The sequence below is a fragment of the Carcharhinus amblyrhynchos genome, chromosome 24, assembly GCF_965287045.1.
Source record: "Carcharhinus amblyrhynchos chromosome 24, sCarAmb.v2.hapA, whole genome shotgun sequence".
NCBI classification, from domain to species: domain Eukaryota; kingdom Metazoa; phylum Chordata; class Chondrichthyes; order Carcharhiniformes; family Carcharhinidae; genus Carcharhinus; species Carcharhinus amblyrhynchos.
This window is the reverse complement of record NC_137347.1, coordinates 42,368,184-42,390,279: the sequence shown is the minus strand read 5'-3', so window position 1 is coordinate 42,390,279 and position 22,096 is coordinate 42,368,184. Positions and strand designations below refer to the sequence as shown.

The following is a 22,096-nucleotide window of genomic DNA, read 5'->3' as shown; positions in this document are numbered from 1 at the left end:
TGTTTGTTTTCTGGGAATCAGTTAGGATGGAGACCAGGTATGGTGTGTTTCTGGCTTTGTAAAGAATTTTGAAGCCTTTGTTTTAGCAGACCAAATGTGTTTTGTAGTGATCAGTTCCTTAAAAATCATGGTTGAAGCTTCCATGCTTCCTTCCATGAATATTAAATTGTATTACACTTAAGATTTTCACATTTTTTGTTTTAATGTTTGTATTTCCAGATTTTTTTAATCTTGCATTAGCTTCTGAACCACAATGCCTTTAGTGACGAGGAACATTGAACCGAGGCATCTATGCCGCCAACCTCTGCCTAATAATGTTCAAAGTGAATTGGAATGTGTAACGAATGTTACACTCACAAATGTCATCCGGCAGCTTGGCAGTCTAAGTAAGTATTATGGTCTGTCTTTGTCTCACTTGTTCATTTTTTAAAAAGAGAGCTTTGAAAAATTGCTACTTGGTCTCTCCATCTCAGTTTGTTCTTGATGCAGAAATAACTAACATTCAAAGCTTAAACTAGTGTCTACTTTTGAGTCCCTTTTCTTTGCTGCAACCTGCTGCTCACTTTGATAAAAATCTCAATGAAACGTGAGGCTGCCACATTCAATTGTCTGTCATCGAAAGGTCAAGTTTTATTTAGCCTTCTGCAAGCCCCATGTTGCACAGTGCAACAATGAAGAAGCTAAAGTCTGAGCTTTGGGTATCTGTTATTTGTCTCTACATAGCTTTTGATTTTTGCGATGGCGTTTTGTTCTCTTTGCCACCAACTATTCAGAGCCGCTCTTTTGCTGACAATGCCCCTGTGTCATAGTATTTAGGTTATCTTACTCATCAGAATGCTTTTCAAATAAAGAGAAGTATACAATAGGAAATAGTGCAACATCTGTTCTCTTTGCACTCCAAAATGAAGGAAGTGTCTTAGATAGGTACTTAGAAATCTGCCTGTCTGCCTTGTAGATAGGAACAAATGTGAATGAAGCCTAACTTTCCTTCTGTACGTTAATCGAGGGAATGTTAAACTACTTGTTCCAGTATTTTAAAAAGAAAATGCATTGATGTACTGTTCAAAGTTGAAATTTGGATGCAAGTGAGCTTAGCTCGTATAAATATTTTGCTTGAAATTATTAAATTCAAACTTTTATTTTAATAGCAAGCTTTGATGGAACCTTTGAATATTGTCTCATTATTATTCTTCCTTTTCTGAACAGCTTATAACCGGCGAATCCAATTAAACTCTTCCCTAAATCATATTACTGCTATATTAATCTGTCCTTGACTCCATTTCCCATTTCATCCCCCCTCCCCTCATGCAATTTGAATCTCAATCTCACTTTTTACATTCAGAACACTTAGTGCATTTATGTTGATGCCTTTAATCCTTTTTTTGCACGTTTTAACTGTGGACTGGATATGATGCAGTTCAGAAATTGCTGCCACTTGTTAGCAAGCATACTGAAATAGTGTCATTGAGATGTACAGCATGAAAGCAGGCCCTTCTGCCAACTTGTCCGTGCCACCCCCTTTTTTTAATCCTGAAGCTAGTCCCAATTGTTTGCGTTTGGCCCATATTCCTCTATATCCAAGTTACCATGTAACTGTCTAAATGTTTTTTAAAAGACAAAATCGTACCCGCCGCTACTAATATCTCTGGCAGCTTGTTCCAGACACTCACCACCCTCTGTGTGAAAAAAGTGCCCCTCTGGACATTTTTATATCTCTCCCTTCTCTCCTTAAACCTATGCCCTCTAGTTTTAGACTCCCCTACCTTTGGGAAACGATGTTGACAACCTAACTGATCTACGTCCCTCATTATTTTACAAACCTCTAAGATCACCCCGAGCTCCTATGCTCCAGAGAAAAAGTCCCAGTCTATTCAGCCTCTCCTTAGAACTCAGACTAAAAAATCCATCTGCCATTTGTCAGCCCACTGGCCCTATTAACCAAGATCTCTAGATGGACTTCTAGATAACCTTCACTGTCCACTATGCCACCAATCTTGGTGTCATCTGCAAACTTACTAACCATGCCTACTAAATTCTCCTCCAATTCATTAATATAAATGACAAATAACAGTGGACCCAGCACTGATCCATGAAGTACACTGCTGGTCACAGGCCTCCAGTTTGAAAATAACCCTTTACAATGACCCTTTGCTTTCTGTCATCAAGCCAATTTTGTATCCACTTGGTTGCATCACCCTTATTCAACGATCTACCATGTGGAACCTTGTCAAAGGCCTTGCTAAAGTCCATATAGACAATATCAACTGCACTGCCTCATCTGCCTTCAAAAATCTGAATCAAATTTGTGAAACATGATTTTCCACCCACAAAGCCATGCTGACTCTCCCTAATCAGCCCTTGCATCTCTAAATGTCTGTAGATCCTGTTTCTCAAAATACCTCCTAATAACTTACTACAGATGTGAGGCTCGTGGGCCTATAGTTCCCAGGCTTTTCCCTGCAGCCCTTAAACAAAGGCCCAACATTTGCAACCCTCCGATCTTTAGGCACCTCATCTGTGATTATCGACGATTCAAATATCTCTGCTAGGGAACCCGCAAGTAGCTGAAGAAGTCCAATAATATTGCAGAGCTTCAAGCTTAGCATTTTTAAATGTGAAATATTATAATTCTTGGCTGTTAATCTGTTGTCTTTAATTCTTGTCAGGTAAATATGCTGAGGATATCTTTGGTGAGCTATTTAGGGAAGCAGGCAGCTTTGCTGTTCGAGTAAATAGCCTTGGAGAGCGGATTGACCGTTTGCAGGTTAAAGTCACGCAACTTGACCCCAAAGTAGAAGATGGTAAGAATGACCTGGTGGTGCTATTTGTATTTGTTGGTGGTTGTGCAAACCTTTCCATCCTGTGCTTTCAGCTCTGTTCGAGTCTTAATTTAGAAGCACTTAAAAGTTGTTACCCTGTTCCACTTTCAGACCAGCAGAGCTTCATCACTTTGCTGGCTAGCGTTTCTTTTTAAGTTTTGTTATTGAATTTTGCATTTAATGGAAGACATGTTAATGCTGGTCACCAGAGCAATGTCTTAAGCATTCTCTGGTCAAACACAACTTGAATTAAAAACAGAAAATACTGGCATGAAATGCTGTTCTTTTAATTTGCATTAAGATTCATTGTATCAGTGTACTTTGTCATGGACAGGAAAGTAGAGAAACAGTTAATGCGACAAGCAGATGATAAGTCAGTGTTGCACTTGCCAACAGAATGGAGCTGTACAATAGAATGGTCACCAAATATGCATTTGGTCTCCCTGATGTTAGAGGGTACTGCATAATATGCAACATACGCTAGCTCGGAAAAGATTGAAGTAAATTGCTACCTTACCCGAACTCTTAATTAGCCAGGAGGAAGTGAAAGGACAACTGTTGCATATCCTGTGTTTACAAGGGAAGAGTGAAATCCCAGCTGTGAGAAAAGGGTATTTCTGAAAAACAATATGTCATCATCTTTGTGCGTATGTCATCTTGAAATTGGAAAACAAAAAAAAATGAAGGATAAGTAATAAAGATAAAATGTAGTAATAGGACTGGAAGAAGATATTAAAATGGTTTTGCTTCATGGACACGTGTAAATGCACTGTGTGGTATATCGATGCAGTCTGGGAGAGTCCAGCTTTTTTTAAACTGTGCTAAGCTGATGTCACTTGAGGTAGTGATGGGGCATTGCAATTCATCTTGATATTTCTTGGCTAACGAAATTAAATAGCAACTCAATAATGTGCGTATTAGGGAGGGGTGGAGTGGGGAGGATGCTTCTTAAATGAAGAGCCTTGCCAATTCGACATGTGAATTCAGTGTAGCCACATGGGCAAGCTAGTGAAAAACATGCATGAGGGCAATTGAAGTTTTAAGCAAATCTATTTATTTTCAGTTTCGCTGCAAACTATCAACCTGAGAAAAGCCTTCAAAAGCTGCACAAACCAGGATCAACAGTTGTTCTGTCGATCATCTCTGCCAGTTCCTATTGATGATACGTACAATACATGTGACAAGCCACCACCCCTTCATATTCTAACTCCATACAGGTATGAGATGCTAACCATCATGTGGTATAAATAAGAATGCATTTTAAAATTTTGTTCATTTGTACTTTGGAAAGTAAAGCAAGCAGAGCTGAATATTTTTGACTCATTTTATGTAAAATGGATTGTAGTAGTATTCTAGCAGGGGACATTGTATTTTCAGTAATGGAGGGAGAAATGTTTCTCTTACCTCTGCCCCGTTTATTAAAATCCTTGTACCAGACAGAATGGTCACAAACTTGGTGAAACCTTGCCTGAATGAAATACCTGACATAATTTCATGAATTTTCAACCTTTTAAATAATTATAAAGATTTCATGCGTCATATCATCAAATAAGTTGCAAGGCACATAACCTGAATTACTGACTTGAAGCTCCAGTTCAGTTAATTTGGGAGCAGTCATTTGCAGACTGCTGTCTGAAACTTCTGCATTGGAAACTTTTTTAATTTTGTAAACTGCCTGCAGCCTTGGTCCTTTGGGAAGCTACTCAAACAGTTGTTCATTTTGTCGTCCGATGGAAAGCTATTGATTGCGAATATGTCAACTTCAGTGATCAACTAATTTAATCTTCATACTTCTGTAAAGTGATTATATATAAATATCTTTTAAAAACCCTCCTCTTTACAGCCATTAAAGGAAGCACAAGATGTTCAAATAGAATTTTTACAAATAACATACATTGCCATAAACCAGAATCTGTAGGTGATTATGGAACACCTTTATTCACCCTCATAATATCCCTAAGTTCTTGATTTCCAAATGAATCAGTTGTACTGTAGGTAAACGTGGCAACTAATACGTGCACAGCAAGTTGCAAAAACAACAAATGATTTGAATAGTCCGTTAAACAGTTAATTTGGTGGTGAAGCTTGTTAGCTGGAACATGAACAGAAGTCTCTGTGCGTCTTTGAATTGTGCCATTGTTGTTTTTAATATGGCTAAAACAGGCAGAATTCAAGTTCAAAGCACCGATCAAAAATTGCATCTCCAAGAATACAGCAGATCGTCAGTCTTCTGTTGAAGTGAAACTCTTGTGTACAACCTTTTGACTGATAGGCAGGCTGCTATCAACAAAGTTAGCTGTTTAGGAAAATGAAATGAAATATTTTTCAGACTTGGACACAAAGACATTAATAGAAACTGTCACAATCAGATTTTTTTGGTAAATGGTTCATCATTGCCTTAGTTGCTATGTCTTAAAAGTTAAGTCTTTCAACATTTGTGTTGATGGTGATTTCCTTCTGTTACAGAGAGGATGGAAAAGACAGCCTTAAGTTTTACACTGACCCTTCCTATTTCTTTGATCTTTGGAAAGAAAAAATGCTGCAAGACACCAAGGAGATAATGAAAGAGAAAAGGAAACACAGGGTATTGCTTTTTATTTTAGTCTTGAATAACGGTGAATGGATGGTTCAAAGCTGAAATTGAATGTAATGTGATTCTGTTCATTTATGAATTGCATTTCCTTTTTGTTGTTTCACCCTAGCAAGTGGGTGCTGGCAATTAAAAATAACAGGAACTTGGCAGTCTAAACTGTGCTGAATTTATACCAGCAAGACAGGTGTAAATTGTATGTAAGAGGAAAAGTTCCAGGCAGCCACAATGACTTCAAATTTAAAACCCACAGCAATGCCAAAGTGCCTTCTACCTTTTGTGTATTTTATGTTTAATCACCTGATTATACAGAATCTGTCATTGGATAGTGACTTGTACAGTAGCTGTAGACAAAGCCACCTTCAATTTTGGCCGGCAAGTACAATCAGAATAGTGATTCAAGCACCATTGTCTAAAATCTAGCGTGCAAGGGATTATGATGTGAGCCTCTAAATGACACTTAATTGGCTATGGCGAAATGATCTGTTGATGCTGTCTGCCAGTGTTAACACATTTATTGATTGAAAAGAGCTATGTGGATTAATTTAATTATGAAGTCAAAGATCTGTAAGAAAGATGTAAAAAAAATGGACAAGTGAATTGGAACCAGATTTGGTTAATGGGGAAGAAAAACTGAAGGACAAAGAAAAGCTAACTAGTACTTCCATCATACAGCATCCTCTATCTACATTTCAAGTTCTCTTCTACCTCTTAGAAAATGACTTAATTTCAATATTATGTCTAAGCTCTTTAGCCCAGTCATGAATGGTGATGGGCAATTGAAAATTTAACAGGAAGAGGTGAATCCACAACTGGCCCAATCCTCAATGATGGAGAAGCCAGAACTTCAGTGCAAAGTACAATTAAGGCTGAAGCACTTCAAGACATCTTCAACCTTAAGTGCTGAGTGGATGATCCATTTCCACCTACTCCTGAGGTGCCCAACATCATAGATGCCAGTTCTTCAACTAATTTGGTTCACTCTACATGATATCAGGAAGCAGTTGAAGATGCTAGATACTTCAAAGGCTATGGCCCTGACAATATTTTGGCAATGGTACTGAAAACTTATGCTCCAGAACTAGCTGACGAAGGTTTGTCTACACTCAACGTTGGCTCTATTCTTTCCACAAATGCTGTCAGACCTGCTGGGATTTTCCAGTATTTTCTGTTTTTGCACCCTTAGCCATGCTATTATAGTACAGCTACAGCACTGACATCTACCTGGCAATGTGGAAAATTCCTCAGGGATGTCCTGTCACAAAAAGATCCAACCCTGCCAATTACTACCCCATCAGCCTATTCCCAATATCAGCAAAGTGATGGGAGCTATCATGAACAGTGTTATCATATGGCATTTACTCAGCAAATATCTGCTCACTGACACTCAGTTTGGGTTCTGCCAGGGTCACTCGCTTCTTGACCTCGTCATAACCTTGCTCTAAACAGTGACAAAAAGATGAGGTGAGTGTGATTGCCCTTGATAGCAAATCAGCATTTGGACTGACTATGGCATCAAGGAGCCCTAGCAAAACTGGTCAATGGGAATCAGAAATAGGAGGAAAATCTCCATTGGTTGGAATCATGGCACTCAGAGGAAGATGTTTGCAGTTGTTGGTCAATCATCTCAGTCCCAAGACATTGCTGCAGGAGTCCCTCAGGCTGGTGTCCTAGACGAAACTATCTTTAGCTGCTTCAGCAATGACCTTCCCTCCATCATAAGGTCAGAAGCAGGGATGTTCGCACATGATTACTCAATATTCCTCTCATTGTGACTTTTTTCATTTTATATGAGGTATGAGATATCCCATATCTCTGGAATACTTTCTGTATTGAGTCACCACTACCTCTCCACATAGTCCAGATGCAGAATATACAGTGGCCATGAATGGACCATAGCATCATAGAGGTTTACAGGCTCTTCGGCCTGACTTGTTCATGCTGTCCCTTTTTATTAACCACTAAGCTAGTCCCAATTGCCCACGTTTGGCCCATATCCCTCGACAGCCACCTTACCCATGTGACTATCTAAACACTTTTTAAAGGACAAAATTGTACTGCCTCTACTACTACCTCTAGCAGCTTGTTCCAGACAATCACCACCCTCTGTGAAAAAATTGCCCCTCTTGACCCTTATGTCTCTTCACTCTCAACTTAAACCTAAGCCCTCTAGTTTTAGACTCCCTTACCTTTGGGAAAAGGGATTGACTGTCTAGCTGACGTTATTTTAAAGATCTCTATAAGATCACCCCTAAACCTCCTAAGCTCCAGAGGAAGATTTCCCTGTCGATCCAGCCTCTCCTCCTTGCTCAAACCATCAAGTTAAGTCCTACCCTGGTTTGTATTACCTTGCATTTATCTAAATTAAACTCCACCTGCCATTCATTAGCCCACTAGCCCAGTTGATCAAGATCCTGTTGCAATCCGAGATAACCTTCTTCACTGTCCATTATGCCACCAATCTTGGTGTCATCTGCAAATTTACTAACCTTGCCTCCTGTATTCTCATCCAAATCATTAATATAAATGTCAAGTAACAGTGGACCCAGCAGTGATCCCTGAGGCACTGAGCACTCTTGAAGTCATGCTGACTGTCCATAATCAGTCCTTCCCTCTCTCAATGTCTGTGGATCCTGTCTCTCAGAATACCTTCTAACAACTTACCCACCGCAGACAATACGTGAACTACAGGGATTCAAGAAGGTAGCACACCATCATCTGGCCTGAGCATCATCCCATGAGCAACTATAAAATTTTGAACTTGTGTTAGTATTTCATCTATTAGCTCATTGTAGTTTATTGATTTAGGGTACCTGATTGGCCATAAATATCATTACTTGTTGAAAACATTTATTATCCAGGGTGCGTAGTAGGGTTACTTTGATGGCTTACATTATCGACTTCCCTGCAGCATAGGAACCTTAAATGGCAGATTCCATGAAGCCAACATTTCAGATTCCACAGGCCTCCAATTTGAAAAAACACCCCCCGACAACCACCCTCTGTCTTCTGTCATCAAGCCAATTTTGTATCCTATTGGCTCCTTCATCCTGGGTCCGTTGAGATTTAACCTTATGCAACAACCACCATGTGGTGCCCTGTCAAAGTTCATGTAAACAATTTTGACTGCATTGCCCGCATCTACCTTCTTGGTTACCCCCCCCCTTCAGAAAACTCAATGAAATTCGTGAGATATGATTTTCCACTTTCAAAGTCATGCTGACTGTCCCTAATCAGTCCTTCCCTCTCTCAATGCCTGTAAATCATGTCTCTCAGAATACCTTCTAACAACTTACTCACTGTAGACAACACATGAACTATGGGGATTCAAGAAGGTAGCATACCATCATCTGGCCTGCTCCGTCTGTTTCTTGTATTCTTGTTCTCCAGGGCAAGTTGGGATGGGCAATTTAAATGCTGGTCTAGCCAGCAATGCCCATGTCCCAAGAGCAGCTTTTGAACTTGTGTTAGCATTTCATCTATTAGCTCATTGTAGTTTATTGATTTAGGGTACCTGATTGTTCATGAATATCATCACTTGTTGAAATCATTTGGCATTATCTAGGATGCATAGCAGGGTTACTTTAGTAGCTTACATTATCAACTTTTGTAGAGCATAGGAACCTTAAATGGCAGATTTCATGAAGCCAACATTTCAGATTCCACACCAGCTAATTAATTATATGAAGGTGAATTTATTTACTGGCTGTCTTGATATTAAAATAAATACTGGATGAAATATTTTGCAATGAGATCCAATAAAAATGTATAATAAATGTGGACTTGTGTGTATAAAAAAAAGGATCTTCAGCCAGCTTTCTGCACTGAATGTTGCTAGTCAGATTTTAAGTATCAATGGAATTATTGAGGTCAGTGCTGAATAAAGCATGCTATAGAAAGTTACCAGAGACCCTTGAAATGCCACGGCTCATGTTGTCTTGGGAGCAATCACTTGGAAACAGACCAACCTGTGAAATTAATCACGAATACGTTGACATCTCAAATCAAAATTGAACACTTTAACAATTACAGAATAATTCATTTTGTAAATTGTTTATCAAACTGGTGTATGAAATGTACAATTGTCGCTTTAAAGTTCTATGTATCTTGTCCCAAGAACATTACCAAATGAGAACATTAGAAAACGGATACAAACATTACAAAGGGACACTGAGTGATATTGAGAGTGACTGAATGGACAAGATTGGCAAGTGGATTTCAATGTAGTCAAATGTGAGGTCATCCACTTTCGACTTCAAAAGGATGTAACAGGGTTCCACTTAAATAGCGAAAAGAAAGAAATGATGGAGGGCGGGTGGTTTCAAATACATAACTAAAGCAGAAAATAACCAAAGACTAATGGAATTCTTTATATCTGGAGCACTAGAACAGAAGGGGATAAAAGTCATGTTTCAGTTGTCCAACACCTTGGTTAAACCATAGGGCATCATACCTTGAGAAGGGTGGGAAGACTTTGGAGTTAGTGCAACATCAGTTTACTGGAATGATGCCTGTGCTTCAAGTGTTAAACTGTGAAGAGAGATTGCATAAATAGATTGCATTCCCTGAAATTTGGATGGTTAAAAGGAAATTTGGATGGTTAAAAGGGTATTTGGTCAAAATAGATTAATGTACAGCTGAAAAGGAACTATTTTTGCTGGTTGGGAATAGGACGCAGGGACATAAATCTGGCTCAATTTTTCTGATTCTCTCTTGAAAACAATTTACAAAGGTGGTAAAAGTTTAGAATTCTTTTATAAATGGCAATTGGTGCTAGATCAATTGTAAATTTTAGATGTGAGATTGATTTTTCTGGATATGGGCAAATGTCGAGTTGGGTCATAAATCAGCCATGACCTTATTGAATGGCAGAGCAAGCTTGGAGGGTTGAAAGGACATCTATTTGAGTCTCTGTTTTCAGAGGTGATGTGGGATAATAGGCACTTTTGATAAAATAATTAAAAGCAAAATACTACAGATGCTGGAAATCTGAAACAAAACAGAAAAGGCTGGATAGACTTAGGTCTGGCAGCATCTGTGCAGAGAGAAACCAAAATGTAGCAGCACCATGTGGGCTCAAAATCTTAACTCTGTTTGCTTCTCCACATGTGCTGCCAGACCCAATGAGCTTATTCAGTTTTTCTGTTTTTCCATTATTTTGTGTAACAAGTATACTGCTTGTACACCTTGGATAAGTTGCAGCATGAAATAAGAATGTCGTGCTGTAAACGCTGAGGTCAAGGAGAACCTGTGGGGAGAAAAGCAAAAAGCATTTCGGATCAACAAACTTTCAACAGAACTGTGATGTGAATGCACTTTAATTTTTCTATTTTGTTTCAAATCACAAAACTCTTACAAAACACTGAAATGTATTGGTTGCTATTCTGACTTCATCTAGAAAGAGAAAAGGGATGTTTCAAATAGAGGAAATCTCAATCCACGGAAAATAAGAACTCGGAAAGAAGAATGGGAGAGGTTGAAGATGGGCAAGGAATTTGTGGAAGCAAAATCTGTGACAGAAGAATCCACGTAAGTTTTACTATTTTTATGATTTAATAAAGTTATGCAAATAGTTGTTTGAGTATTGCTGAATGAAGAGATGAGTCAAAGCTTTTCATCTTGCAGTCATCAGGGTATTATGCAAGAATACAAATATTAGGGAAAAACAATTTATACTGAATGAAAACAGTGCTAAGCAATTGGTAATGGGCTATAGTGGAGATATTGCCATGGAGAATGTACCATTTGATGGTGACTGGCAGTTAACTGCCAAGCATTGTTTGAAATTTAAACCCAACATCTTGCCTCCCCTTGCCCTTCCCTTATTCCTGAATTCAGTGGGTATCAGTGAGAAAAGTACCAGGGATCCAGCAGTTCGTTCATGTGGGAAAACTAGAAAAGCTGAGGCTCTTCTTAAAATGGAAGAAGTTATGGGGATGTTTAGCAGAGGTATTCAGAATCTTGAGTTGTTACAGTGTAAATAAGGAGAAATATTCCAGTGATAGAAGGGCTCGTAAACAGGTGACACAGCTTTATAATAGTTAGCAATGGAAGCGGGGCTAGATTACATGAAGAGCCTTCACACAGTCAGCACTTCTTGAAATGGTGGTGGAAGCAGATTCAATAATCTCTTTCAAAAGTAAGTAGTCTCACAACACTAGGTTAAAGTCCAACAGGTTTATTTGGCAGCATGAGCTTTTGGAGTGCTGCCCCTTCGTCACCCGATGAAGGGGCAATGCTCTGAAAGCTCGTGCTATCAAATAAACCTGTTGGACTTCAACCTGGTGTTGCGAGACTACTTATTGTGCCCACCCCAGTCCAACATCGGCACCTCCACATCATGGTTACCTCTCTCAAAAGAGAATTGGATGAACACTTGAAGGAAAAACTGCGCGGTAATTGGGAAAGAGCAGGGGAATGGGACTAATTTGATTGTTCTTTCAGAGAGGCAGAACACATACAATAGGCTGAATAGCTTTGTTGTATCTTTCTGATTCAAGAAAACCTTTAGATCAGGACTATTCAATTTGTAACCACAAATTAGCCATATTTTGCCTCGAGCGCAATACTAAAATGAGGTATTTTTACACCCAAACGAAACATAATCCTTTATATGTAGCAACAAGATATACAAAGGGCAAGCATGTAAGTAACAAGTGTTAGGTCTAAAATCTTTGATGAAAAAGCAATATACGTTCCTGGCCCAAAATCCTTGTCCTAACAGTCAAGAACTTCAACTATTTCTATTCACCATCTACCCACCATTTCATGCCCCCAGGTCGCCAGATATAGTGCAAAGTGAATAATTGATTGTGATGTCTGTAAATCTTGATCTAAATTAAAAGATTTTGACTGCTGAGGAACAAATTTTCAGATTGCTTGTTTTACAGATAATTGTACATTTTACAGATCCAGTCACAATGAGATCTATCCTAATGGAAGCATAGGCTCTGATGGAAATGAAGATCTTGTTTATAGAACCCATGGAACGTACCGTGATTCAATCATTCCACCTCCTCCAGCATCCCCAGGGGCTGATTTACCTCCACCACCACCTGATTTTGAGTAAGTTAAATTAAAAGTATATGAATAAACATAATGTTAATGGATATTTGGAAACTTCTTAACATTGAGCAATGCAATTACTTTTTAATTTGTAGAAAAAAATTTAAATGAAGTTGTACAAGATTGAAACCCTTCACACACTGATTCTTCACAAGCCACTGTGAGCAGTGATATCCCAATATATTGAGAAAGGCCAGCAGAGTATAGAGTTTAACCTCAGTAGAATTTTAGTGCAACTGATTAATTATTCTTTATGGAATGAGCTGGCATTTTATTGAAATGGTGAAATCTTCAAATTAAAAGGAACTGACTTGTGCCCAGTCTCCATGGGACTTTTGAGTTACTGCATGATTACTTAGAGGAAACCCTGTTGTGAAGAGGGAAACAGAGTTTACATTTCAGATCAATACTCTTTCTTTAGAACCTGATCATCAATCTGAAATGTTAACTCTCTTCTCAACAGATGTTGCCAGATGTGCTGAGTAGTTTAGTTTGTTTATGAATGTACATTAACATTACAGTGAAGTTACTGTGAAAATCCCATTATTGCCACATTCCAACACCTCTTTGGGTACACTGAGGGAGAATTTAACATGGCTTTTGCACTGTGGGAGGAAACTGGAGCGCCCAAAGGAAACCTATGCAGACACAGGGAGAAATATGCAAGCTCCGCACAGTCATATTTCCAGTGCTTTTGATTTTTAATAATTTTGTTTGGATTCATAGTTTTCTACTTGCATAGAAACTAGAAGCAGGAGTAAACCATTTGGCCCTTTGAGCCTACTCTGCCATTCAAAGAACAAAGAAAATTACAGCACAGGAACAGGCCCTTTGGCCCTCCAAGCCTGCAGCAACCATGCTTCCTGACATAACTAAAACCCCCTACCCTTCTGGGGACCATATCCCTCTATTCCATCTCATTCATGTACTTGTCAAGATGCCCCTTAAAAATCACTACCATATCTGCTTCCAGTATCTTCCCCGACAATAAGTTCCAGGCTTCTACCACTCTGTGTAAAAAAAAAAATCTGCCTCGTACATCTGTTTTAAACCTTGCCCTTTGTACCTTAAAACTATGCCCCCTAGTAATTGGCTTTTCCACCCTGGGAAAAAGCTTCTGACTATCCACTCCGTCCATGCCTCTCATAATCTTGTAGACTTCTATCAGGTCTCCCCTCAACCTCCCTCGCTCCATTGAGAACAAACCCAAGTTTCTCCAACCTCTCCTCATAGCTAATGCCCTCCATACTAGGCAACATTCTAGTAAATCTTTTCTGTATCCTCTCCAAAGCCTCCACATCCTTCTGGTAGTGTGGTGACCAGAATTGAACACTATATTCCTAGTGTGGCCTGACTAAAGTTCTATAAAGCTGCAACGTGACTTGCCAATTTTTAAACTCAGTGCCCTGGCTGATGAAAGCAAGCATGCCATATGCTGCCTTGACTACCTTTTCCACCTGCATTGGCACTTTCAGTGACCTATGTACCTGTACCTCCAGATCCCTTTGCCTATCAATACTTTTAAATGTTCTGCCATTTACTGTATACTTCCTATCTGTATTAGACCTTCCAAAATGCATTACCTCACATTTGTCCAGATTAAACTCCATCTGCCATCTCTCTGCCCAAGTCTCCAACTGATCTATATGCTGCCGTATCCTCTGATGGTCCTCATCGCTGTACACAAATCCACCAACCTTTGTGTTGTCTGCAAACTTACTAATCAATCTATTTTCATTTTCCTCCAAATCATTTTTATATATTACAAACAGCAAAGGTCTCAGCATTGATCCTTGAGGCACACCACTTTTCACAGCCCTCCATTCAGAAACACACCCTTCCACTGCTACCCTCTGTCTTCTTTGACTAAGCCAGTATTGTATCCACCTTGCCAGCTCACCTCTGATCCCATGTGACTTCACCTTCTGCACCAGTCTGCCATGAGGGACCTTGTCAAAGGCCTTACTAAAGTCCATGTAGACAACATCCACTGCCCTACCCTCATCAATCATCTTTGTCACTTCCTTGAAAAACTTGATCAGGTTTGTGAGACATGATCTTCCCTTCACTAATAGGTCCCCTTATTTCCAAGTGGGAATAAATCCTGTCTCAAAGAATCCTCTCCAGTTATTTTCCTACCACTGATGTAAGGCTCACCAGCCTGTAATTACCTGAATTATTCTTGCTTTCCTTCTTAAACAAAGGATCAACATTGACTATTCGCCAATCCCCTGTAGCCAGTGAGGATACAAAGATTTCTTTCAAGGCCCCAGGAGTTTCCTTCCTTGCGTCTCTCAGTATTCTGGGGTATATCCTAGGAGGCCCTGGAGACTTGTCTACCTTACTTTGATCATGACTGATCATCAAATTCAACATCCTAATCCCCCCTTTCCTCCCTTTTCCCTTGATTGCCTTAACCCCGAGAGCAATATATCATTTTTTTTTTTGAAATCTGACATCATTGTGGCCTACTTTCTGTGGTAGTGAATTCCACATACTCATCACCCTCTGGATGAAGAAATTTTTCCTCGCCTAAGTTCTAAAAGGTTTACCCCTTATCCTCAAACTATGACCCCTAGTTCTGGACTCCCTCACCATTGCACCTCTACGTGAAACCATGTCCCTTGTAAAAGAAACTTAAGCACTGGATTGTGCGCTAAACCAGAATCTCTGGAGCATACATCTAGACTAGGAGAGGTTTGATTGCCGTTTAGCTAAATGCAATTTATTCTAGAATTACTATACTCAAAGCAACCACTGTAAGTCTTGAGAAGAAACTGTTCTTTCTGCAGTAAAACAGCATCTTGTTTTTAATGTTTCCCAGGCCAAATAATAAAGCAACACTATTGTGATTGAAATTTAATGGAGTTTCTACAGAAACCAAACCATTTTAAACTTACTTGTAATTGAGAGTTATAATGAGATTTTACTCTTCAGATAAGTGTTAAGTATTCATATAGGTTTATAAATTGCAGAAAAGCAGAATTCTGTAAATGTAGAACAATGTTCCCATTCTTTCATGTAAAACAGCTAAACTGCTTTCTCTTGTGTAGTAAAGCCCTTGTTTAGCATTGACCATTTAATGTTGTTTCATTTTAACATCAGTAAGTTAATGGGGTCTGTCATTTTGTTGAACATCATGAGATTCATTTTAACATAGTTATCGTCATGATCCAGTCAGGACTATTTTGGAGTGGCCACTGCCTGAGTGGTGCTCTCTTCCCACACGCTGCTCCCTGTGTGGAGGCCTCTTCCCCCTTAACACTGTCTGACGTGCGACCTCTTTCGGTGTTTGCCGACTTGCGGACCCAGAGAGGGGGAGTGGGTTCAGGACCAACCAGGAGGATCCGGGAGTGGGTGGTTCAGGAAGCAGCAGGAACGAAGTAAAATGTTCCAATTCTCTTCTAATATTTCTAAACTTATTACAAAAATTACCTTATTTACCAGCGTCAGAATTTCACAATGTAAAATATTTCAACTTGGAAGGTATAATATTTTAATATTTGTTTGTTTTCTGACAAGGAAGTTCCTGCAGAATCTAACAGTTTTAGCAGCGATTCCAGTTGGAATTGGGGTTTCACTTCAAGTCATGCTTTTCAAAGACAAAACCAGAATTTGAAGTGAGGACTTGCTGTGTGTGCATGTGAATTGTAATTCTGTGCCAATTTTTACTTCTGTTACAGTTATGCCATGGATGTGCAAAAGGATTCTTCAACCCATAAAAGGATTAGTCTTGGCAGCCCGAATATTCCTCCTCCAGCACCACCACCTGGCCCACCAATGGGAGGTGGGCCTGCTCCACCACCAGCTCCCCCTCCACCACCACCACCATTCATGGGAGCTGAGGGACATGCACCTCCTGTTGCACCGCCTCCACCCCCTCCCTCAATGCCTCCAATGCAGTTTAATCAAAACTTCCATGGTATTGAAGCTCCATCAGTCCCTCCTCCTCCTCCTCCAACTGATCAGTTCCCTGCTGCTCCTGCACTATCCTCTGCAGGAGGAGCTGGCCCTCCACCGCCCCCTCCTCCTCCTCCCCCTCCTGGCCCACCACCATTATCCTTTAACAGTGCCCCAGCTCCACCACCTTTATCTTCAGAGCCAAAACCTAAAGCCTCTTTGCCACCAGTGAGTGATGCTAGGACCGACTTGCTGTCAGCCATTCGACAAGGTAAAACTGGTTTTGTACAAATGTTAGTGGCACAGAGGGAGCATAATACAATTTGCTTTTTGTCCAGTTGAATACAGATAGTAACGAAATGTACTTGATTGAAATGTAATGGCTATTTCTCACAGATCCATTGCTTTCTCCGTACAACAATCTAATACATGACTGTTCAGATTGCTTTTATATCTTGAACACCAGCATAACTGAAGAATTATTGATAGTTTTGGTTCACAGATTACTTTTTAATACATATAAGGGGTACATTTTGATAGTATCTACAAATACTTCAGTATTAACCAGTTGAGTAAGAATAAAGCAGCCGATGGCTCATTTACCTTTGGAATCAATTTGACACTGAATATCTTTAATATACAACGCTGATCAAATCCACAGTACATCAGTAGCATTATAATAGTGAAGAAGGGAACTTTATGAAGAATAAAGTAAAAGTAATGAATAAAGTAAAGTAATGAAGTAAAAGAAGACTGGGAGATGTTACATTGTCAGTTGCAATTTTCTTCAAAGGGAACAACTGCTTGTGCTCACCAAATAATTGAAGGGTTGCACTAGGCATACTAGGAATGACTGTGAATAAATACTGAATCAGCTGATGTCCAGAGCATTAAAAAAAGTGGTCCAGTTGTCTAAAGTGCCCCTGAAGAGAAGCAGAATTCATGGTTCAATGTTGCCTTAGTATCTACTAGAAAGTGTTTGTGTGTTAGGTGGAGATATTGGGTATCAACCTGTGTCCATGGAAATAAACCTGGAGTTACCTGTGAGAAGGGAGATTCGATCCTGGAGTTTGGAACTGCCCTCAGTGCAGCTGCAGGACATTCTTCCAAGGAAGGGTGAACAGTTGGAGATTGTGATCCACTTCGGTAACAGTGGCTTGGGTAGGAAAGGGGGATTAGGTCTTGAAAGCATTATTTAAGGAGCTAGGAAGGAGATTGAAAAGCAGGACTTCTAAGGACTAAACTCAGGATTACTCCAAGTCCCACAGAAATAGAAGAATTGAGTGAGTGTCTAGCTGGAGAACTGGTATAGGAGAGAACGTCAGATTTCTGAGGCATAGGATTTGGTTCTGGGGCACAAGATGGTCAGGCTTAGCAGGACTTGAAACTAATAAACTGGCATGGAGATTGGCCAGTGCTGTTGGGAAGAAGCTGGGAAACTGAGAGGGAGCCAGATTTAAAGGTTGCAAAAAAGGAATAGAAAGCAAAAATAGACACAGACGAAGTATAGAAAAGCATCAGATGTGATAAGAACAGAGAATAATGTTAAAACACAGAATTAAAGGCTTTTTATCTGAACGTACGTAGCATTCACAAAATGATTTGAATGATCAAACTGAGGTAAATGAATATGATTTAATGTTTTAAAATTAACTTCTGGGATGTTGGTGTCACTGGCTAGGCCAACATTTATTGCCCTTGAGAAGGTGGTGGTGAGCTGCTGCCTTGAGATTGAATTGCGATTAAAAACACAGGAGAAAAAAGAGAATGAATAGCCGTGGCAGATCAAAAAGAGAAAGACAGTATAGCCCTGGCAAAGGAAAAAGAAAGCGATAAGATAGCTCTAGCAGAAGAAGAAGAGAGTGAATCTGAACTTCGGAAACTGGAACTGAAACTTGAAATGGCAGTGGTAGAGGTTAAAGCTGGGAATAGTGATGAGGACTGAGGAAGAACGAACTCGTCATAGTCAAAAGACCTGATAGGGATCTATTTAAATACGTGCAAGCATTGCCGAGGTTTGATGAGAAGGATGTTGAAGCCTTTTTTATTCCATTTGAGAAAGTTAGTTAAACAGGTGAAATGGCCATCTGGGTATTATTGATTCAAAGTTGGTAGGTAGAGCAATTTTGCATCATTATCTGAGGTGGTATCTAGGGATTATGATAAGATAAAAAAGTCATCTTATGTGCATATGAGTTAGTGCCAGAAGCCTGCAGATGGTTTAGAAATCGAAGGAAAGAACCTGGTCAAAGTACGTAGAATTTAAAGGATCAAACAAAGTAATTTTGGTAAGTGGATAAGGGCCTTGAAAATAGGCCAGATATAGTGTACTTTGAGAAACAGTTATTTTGGAGGAACTTAAAAATTCAGTTCCTGACTTAGTGAGAACACATGGAAGAGGGTTTAAACTGCAAGGTTAGCAGCAGAAATGGCAGATGATTATGAATTAATTCATAAATCAAAGTTTGTGAGGGATAAAAACTGGGCAAGAGAGAAATACTCGGATGTTAAAGGCAAAGGAGACCTTGTGGAAGATAATAAAGACTCAGGTTGAGAAGGAAGTTCATGAGGATAGAAGAGAAATAAAAAGCCCGGGGTGCTTTCACCATAATGAAGTAGGCCATGCAAAGTCACAGTGTTGGCATTTAAAAAAAGCGCTGGGAAGACAGATGTGATAAAACAGGATAAGCTAGTGGGAATTATTATAGTGATAAAGGAAACTCCCATTTAAAGCTAAAGAATGTACAGCCTGGCCAGTTTGGTTGATAAAGTGTTGTGTGGATAAAGTTTACTTATGTGTACCAGGAGTAGGTGAAGAAGTTAAAATTTTAAATATGGGGGCAAGTCAGATTTTGGTGAGAGATGAAAAGTTACATAGTTTAGAAGGAATATTGCCAGAAAATGTGGTAAAATGTGGAATTCAGGTTGAGAGGAGTAGTGTTCCTTTATAAAGATGAGGGTGGTCCAGTAAAAAGTGAATTGGTAGTAGGAATAATAGAGAAATCATATTGTCCAGGAATGCAGTTTATGTTGGGTGACAATATAGCTGGATCACACGTGGGAGTGCTGGCTTCTGTGGTTAAAAAGTGGGAAATCAAATCACTGATCTGTTAAAGGATGCATCTTCTGGGATTTTTCCTGATTGTTTGGTAATAAAGTCACAAAGCCATAGGTTACAACAAGAGGAGAAATCAAAGAGTGAAGATAAAGAAGTTCAGTTGTCAGAAACCACTTCTGATCAGATAGTTGGAAAGGAACGAGATCAGGTGGAGAAAGATGAAGTGGATATTCTTAGTTTGGGGAAGTTGGCAGAATTAAAACAGAAGATGTAGAGATAAAACAGTTATATCAGAAAGCATGCATAGAAAAAGAATGCATATATATTGGAATGTTGTTAACTTGTAAATAATGTCTTAATGAGGAAATGGAGGCCTTTACATCTTCAGGCAGACAAAAAATGGGCAGAAGTTCATCAAATGGTATTGCCAGTGGGCTATAAAATCAGGTTATTGTGGGTAGCATCAGGATCTAGGTAACTTCACATAACACCTTAGAGTTTCTGGCCTGGGCCTTAAAATTGTTCCTGCCTCGAAAGAGACCTCTCCTTTCGGCCAAGTGGCTTTGGTTCTCGTGTATTTTAATATAAAGACATACCTCTGAGGGTGCCAGTGTGTTGAGGTATCTTTGAGGTGTTTGACCTGCCTCAATGGCATCCACCTCTGCTGATGCCCCCTCATTGAGCTGGCAACATCAGGAGCCTGTTCCTGCACACAGCAAAGATGGAAATGACCAACTAGGAGGCTGTCACTGGGGAGATTACGCTGAAGGGGCTGCTACCAACACGTGACATCCCACTCTCATCCTGTGTTTATTACCATTGCTAGATAGTGGGATCTTATTATTTTTTATTGAAAGTTTTTGAATGCCATTTCAATTTTCTCTAGTATCATAGCAACAGCTCTTGTTATAGAATAGCGAAAAGGCTGAGAGCAGAAATGTTAATGTAATCTGCCCCTAGTTTGATTTAAGGATGCTGATATCTTCTGAGTTTCCAACATTAGAAAGCTGTTGCATTCAGTGTTTGATCTAAAAGCTGGAACCAGGATTCAGCCAGATGAGCCATTTTTAATGTGAAGGGTAAACCTTGCATTCGAAACCTGTCTTGTTTGTTCACTAGGCTTCCAGCTTCGTAAAGTTGAAGAGCAACGAGAGCAAGAGGAAAAGCGGGACCGGGTTGGGAATGACGTGGCCACAATCCTGTCCAGACGTATTGCAGTTGAATACAGTGATTCTGAAGAGTCAGAATTTGATGATGAAGAGTGGTCTGATTAAGCTGAGCTATGCTGACACACACATCACCAGCTGCCAGTATTCTCCTGTTTGAAACGCCAAACCTTTTCCAACAATGCCTTCACACATAGATGTAGTACTCTAATGTATTATTTGCACAGTCTGTGAATCTGTTGGAAAGATGCAAGTCAGACAAGAAAACACTTGGCATTATTATGGAGGGCTTATAATATATGAAGTGCCACATTTACAAAGCAATAAAATAGACTCGTCCTTGTGGGAGTCACCATATGCACTGCATGTACACACATTTCAACAAGGAGGATAAATGTGCTAAAAACCACTGGATTCCTAACATTAAAACATCTTGCTGTCTTGTTTCAAACAGTAAATGCAGTGCGCATGATCATTCAACAATGAAATTATATTTATCAGCCAATATTTTCTTCTATATAAATTAATGATATTCTGCCTTTTAATCACATACAGTAGTTAGAATGATGGAATTCTATAATCTTGTAAATCAGCGATATAAAAATATATACGCAGATGTAGTTTAGAGTCCATATTCACACTTGCTAGTGCTAATCGAATTTAAATAAATCATATGTTCCTATTGATTTAAATCATGCCAACTTTTGTGAAATTTGCAACGTCACCAAAGTGTTTTACTGAGCAAAGTTTTAAAGGGAACGTGTGTAAAATGTCTATTCTAGGAATCTTTATACCCTAGTAGTTTTATAATACTGGCAACATGTTCCTACAATGGGGTACCAACTTCTTGTGTTAATTGCCTACAGGTATACACTGGTAATTGTCTGGAAGGAAGCATTTAATAGACCAAAAAAAGGACTCTAAACTTATGAGGGAACTGCAATTTAATCTTTGCTTTGTTTACATCATTTTTAAGTGTTTCTACATCTTGCTTAAGCAATCATTCAGTGAATGGATGTGAGGAGAGCGCTTCACTGACAAACTATGCAAATTTAGTGCTCGTCAAAGCTAACATTATGGAATGTTATGTACAATAAAATTAAAGTGTTCAAAATTATCTTGATCTAAATTTAACAGATTATTTTCCTAGTGTTTTCAGGTAGATTTTGTAATTATACAGTATCTGAATCAGGTAGCTGGGTTAATTCAATTCTTTAATTTCCTCCCTTCTGCTGTTCTCTCCCTTGTGTGGGCAGTTGTATTTGTTATGTGGAATTACTCACAAGTAATTTCAATAGAACTTATCAAGACTTAACCGTAGCGGGGTGCTCACAAGAATATATTTAATTAGAATTTTATGTAACTAAAGATCATGTGCGGAATTTGCTATAGACCTCCTGAAGACTGTTAAAATAAATAATTACCAAAACTGTTGTATTTGATTGGGCCTGATTTATTTTAATACATGCATTATTAAATGTTTCTCCTTTCATTTGAG

General features: G+C 39.2%; 1 protein-coding gene across 1 annotated transcript; it reads left to right on the top strand.

Moving 5' to 3' along the window:
- The first annotated feature begins 225 nt into the window (after positions 1-225).
- Positions 226-22,032, top strand: wasf2 (WASP family member 2). The gene is made up of 8 exons (XM_080211381.1): positions 226-386; positions 2,667-2,801; positions 3,883-4,036; positions 5,286-5,403; positions 10,808-10,938; positions 12,319-12,474; positions 16,158-16,645; positions 20,552-22,032. Exons 1-8 carry the CDS (start codon positions 254-256, stop codon positions 20,704-20,706), a joined length of 1,470 nt encoding a protein of 489 aa, XP_080067507.1. The 5' UTR covers positions 226-253; the 3' UTR covers positions 20,707-22,032.
- Positions 22,033-22,096: the final 64 nt, after the last annotated feature.

What these genes read in the sequence shown, in the direction of transcription:
- wasf2 (XM_080211381.1), top strand. Translation starts at nt 254, where the DNA reads ATGCCTTTAGTGACGAGGAACATTGAACCGAGGCATCTATGCCGCCAA. An exon ending in CCACCACCACCTGATTTTGA is followed by an intron (nt 12,475 to 16,157) that starts GTAAGTTAAATT and finishes CTTCTGTTACAG; the next exon opens with TTATGCCATGGATGTGCAAA. An exon ending in GCTGTCAGCCATTCGACAAG is followed by an intron (nt 16,646 to 20,551) that starts GTAAAACTGGTT and finishes TTTGTTCACTAG; the next exon opens with GCTTCCAGCTTCGTAAAGTT.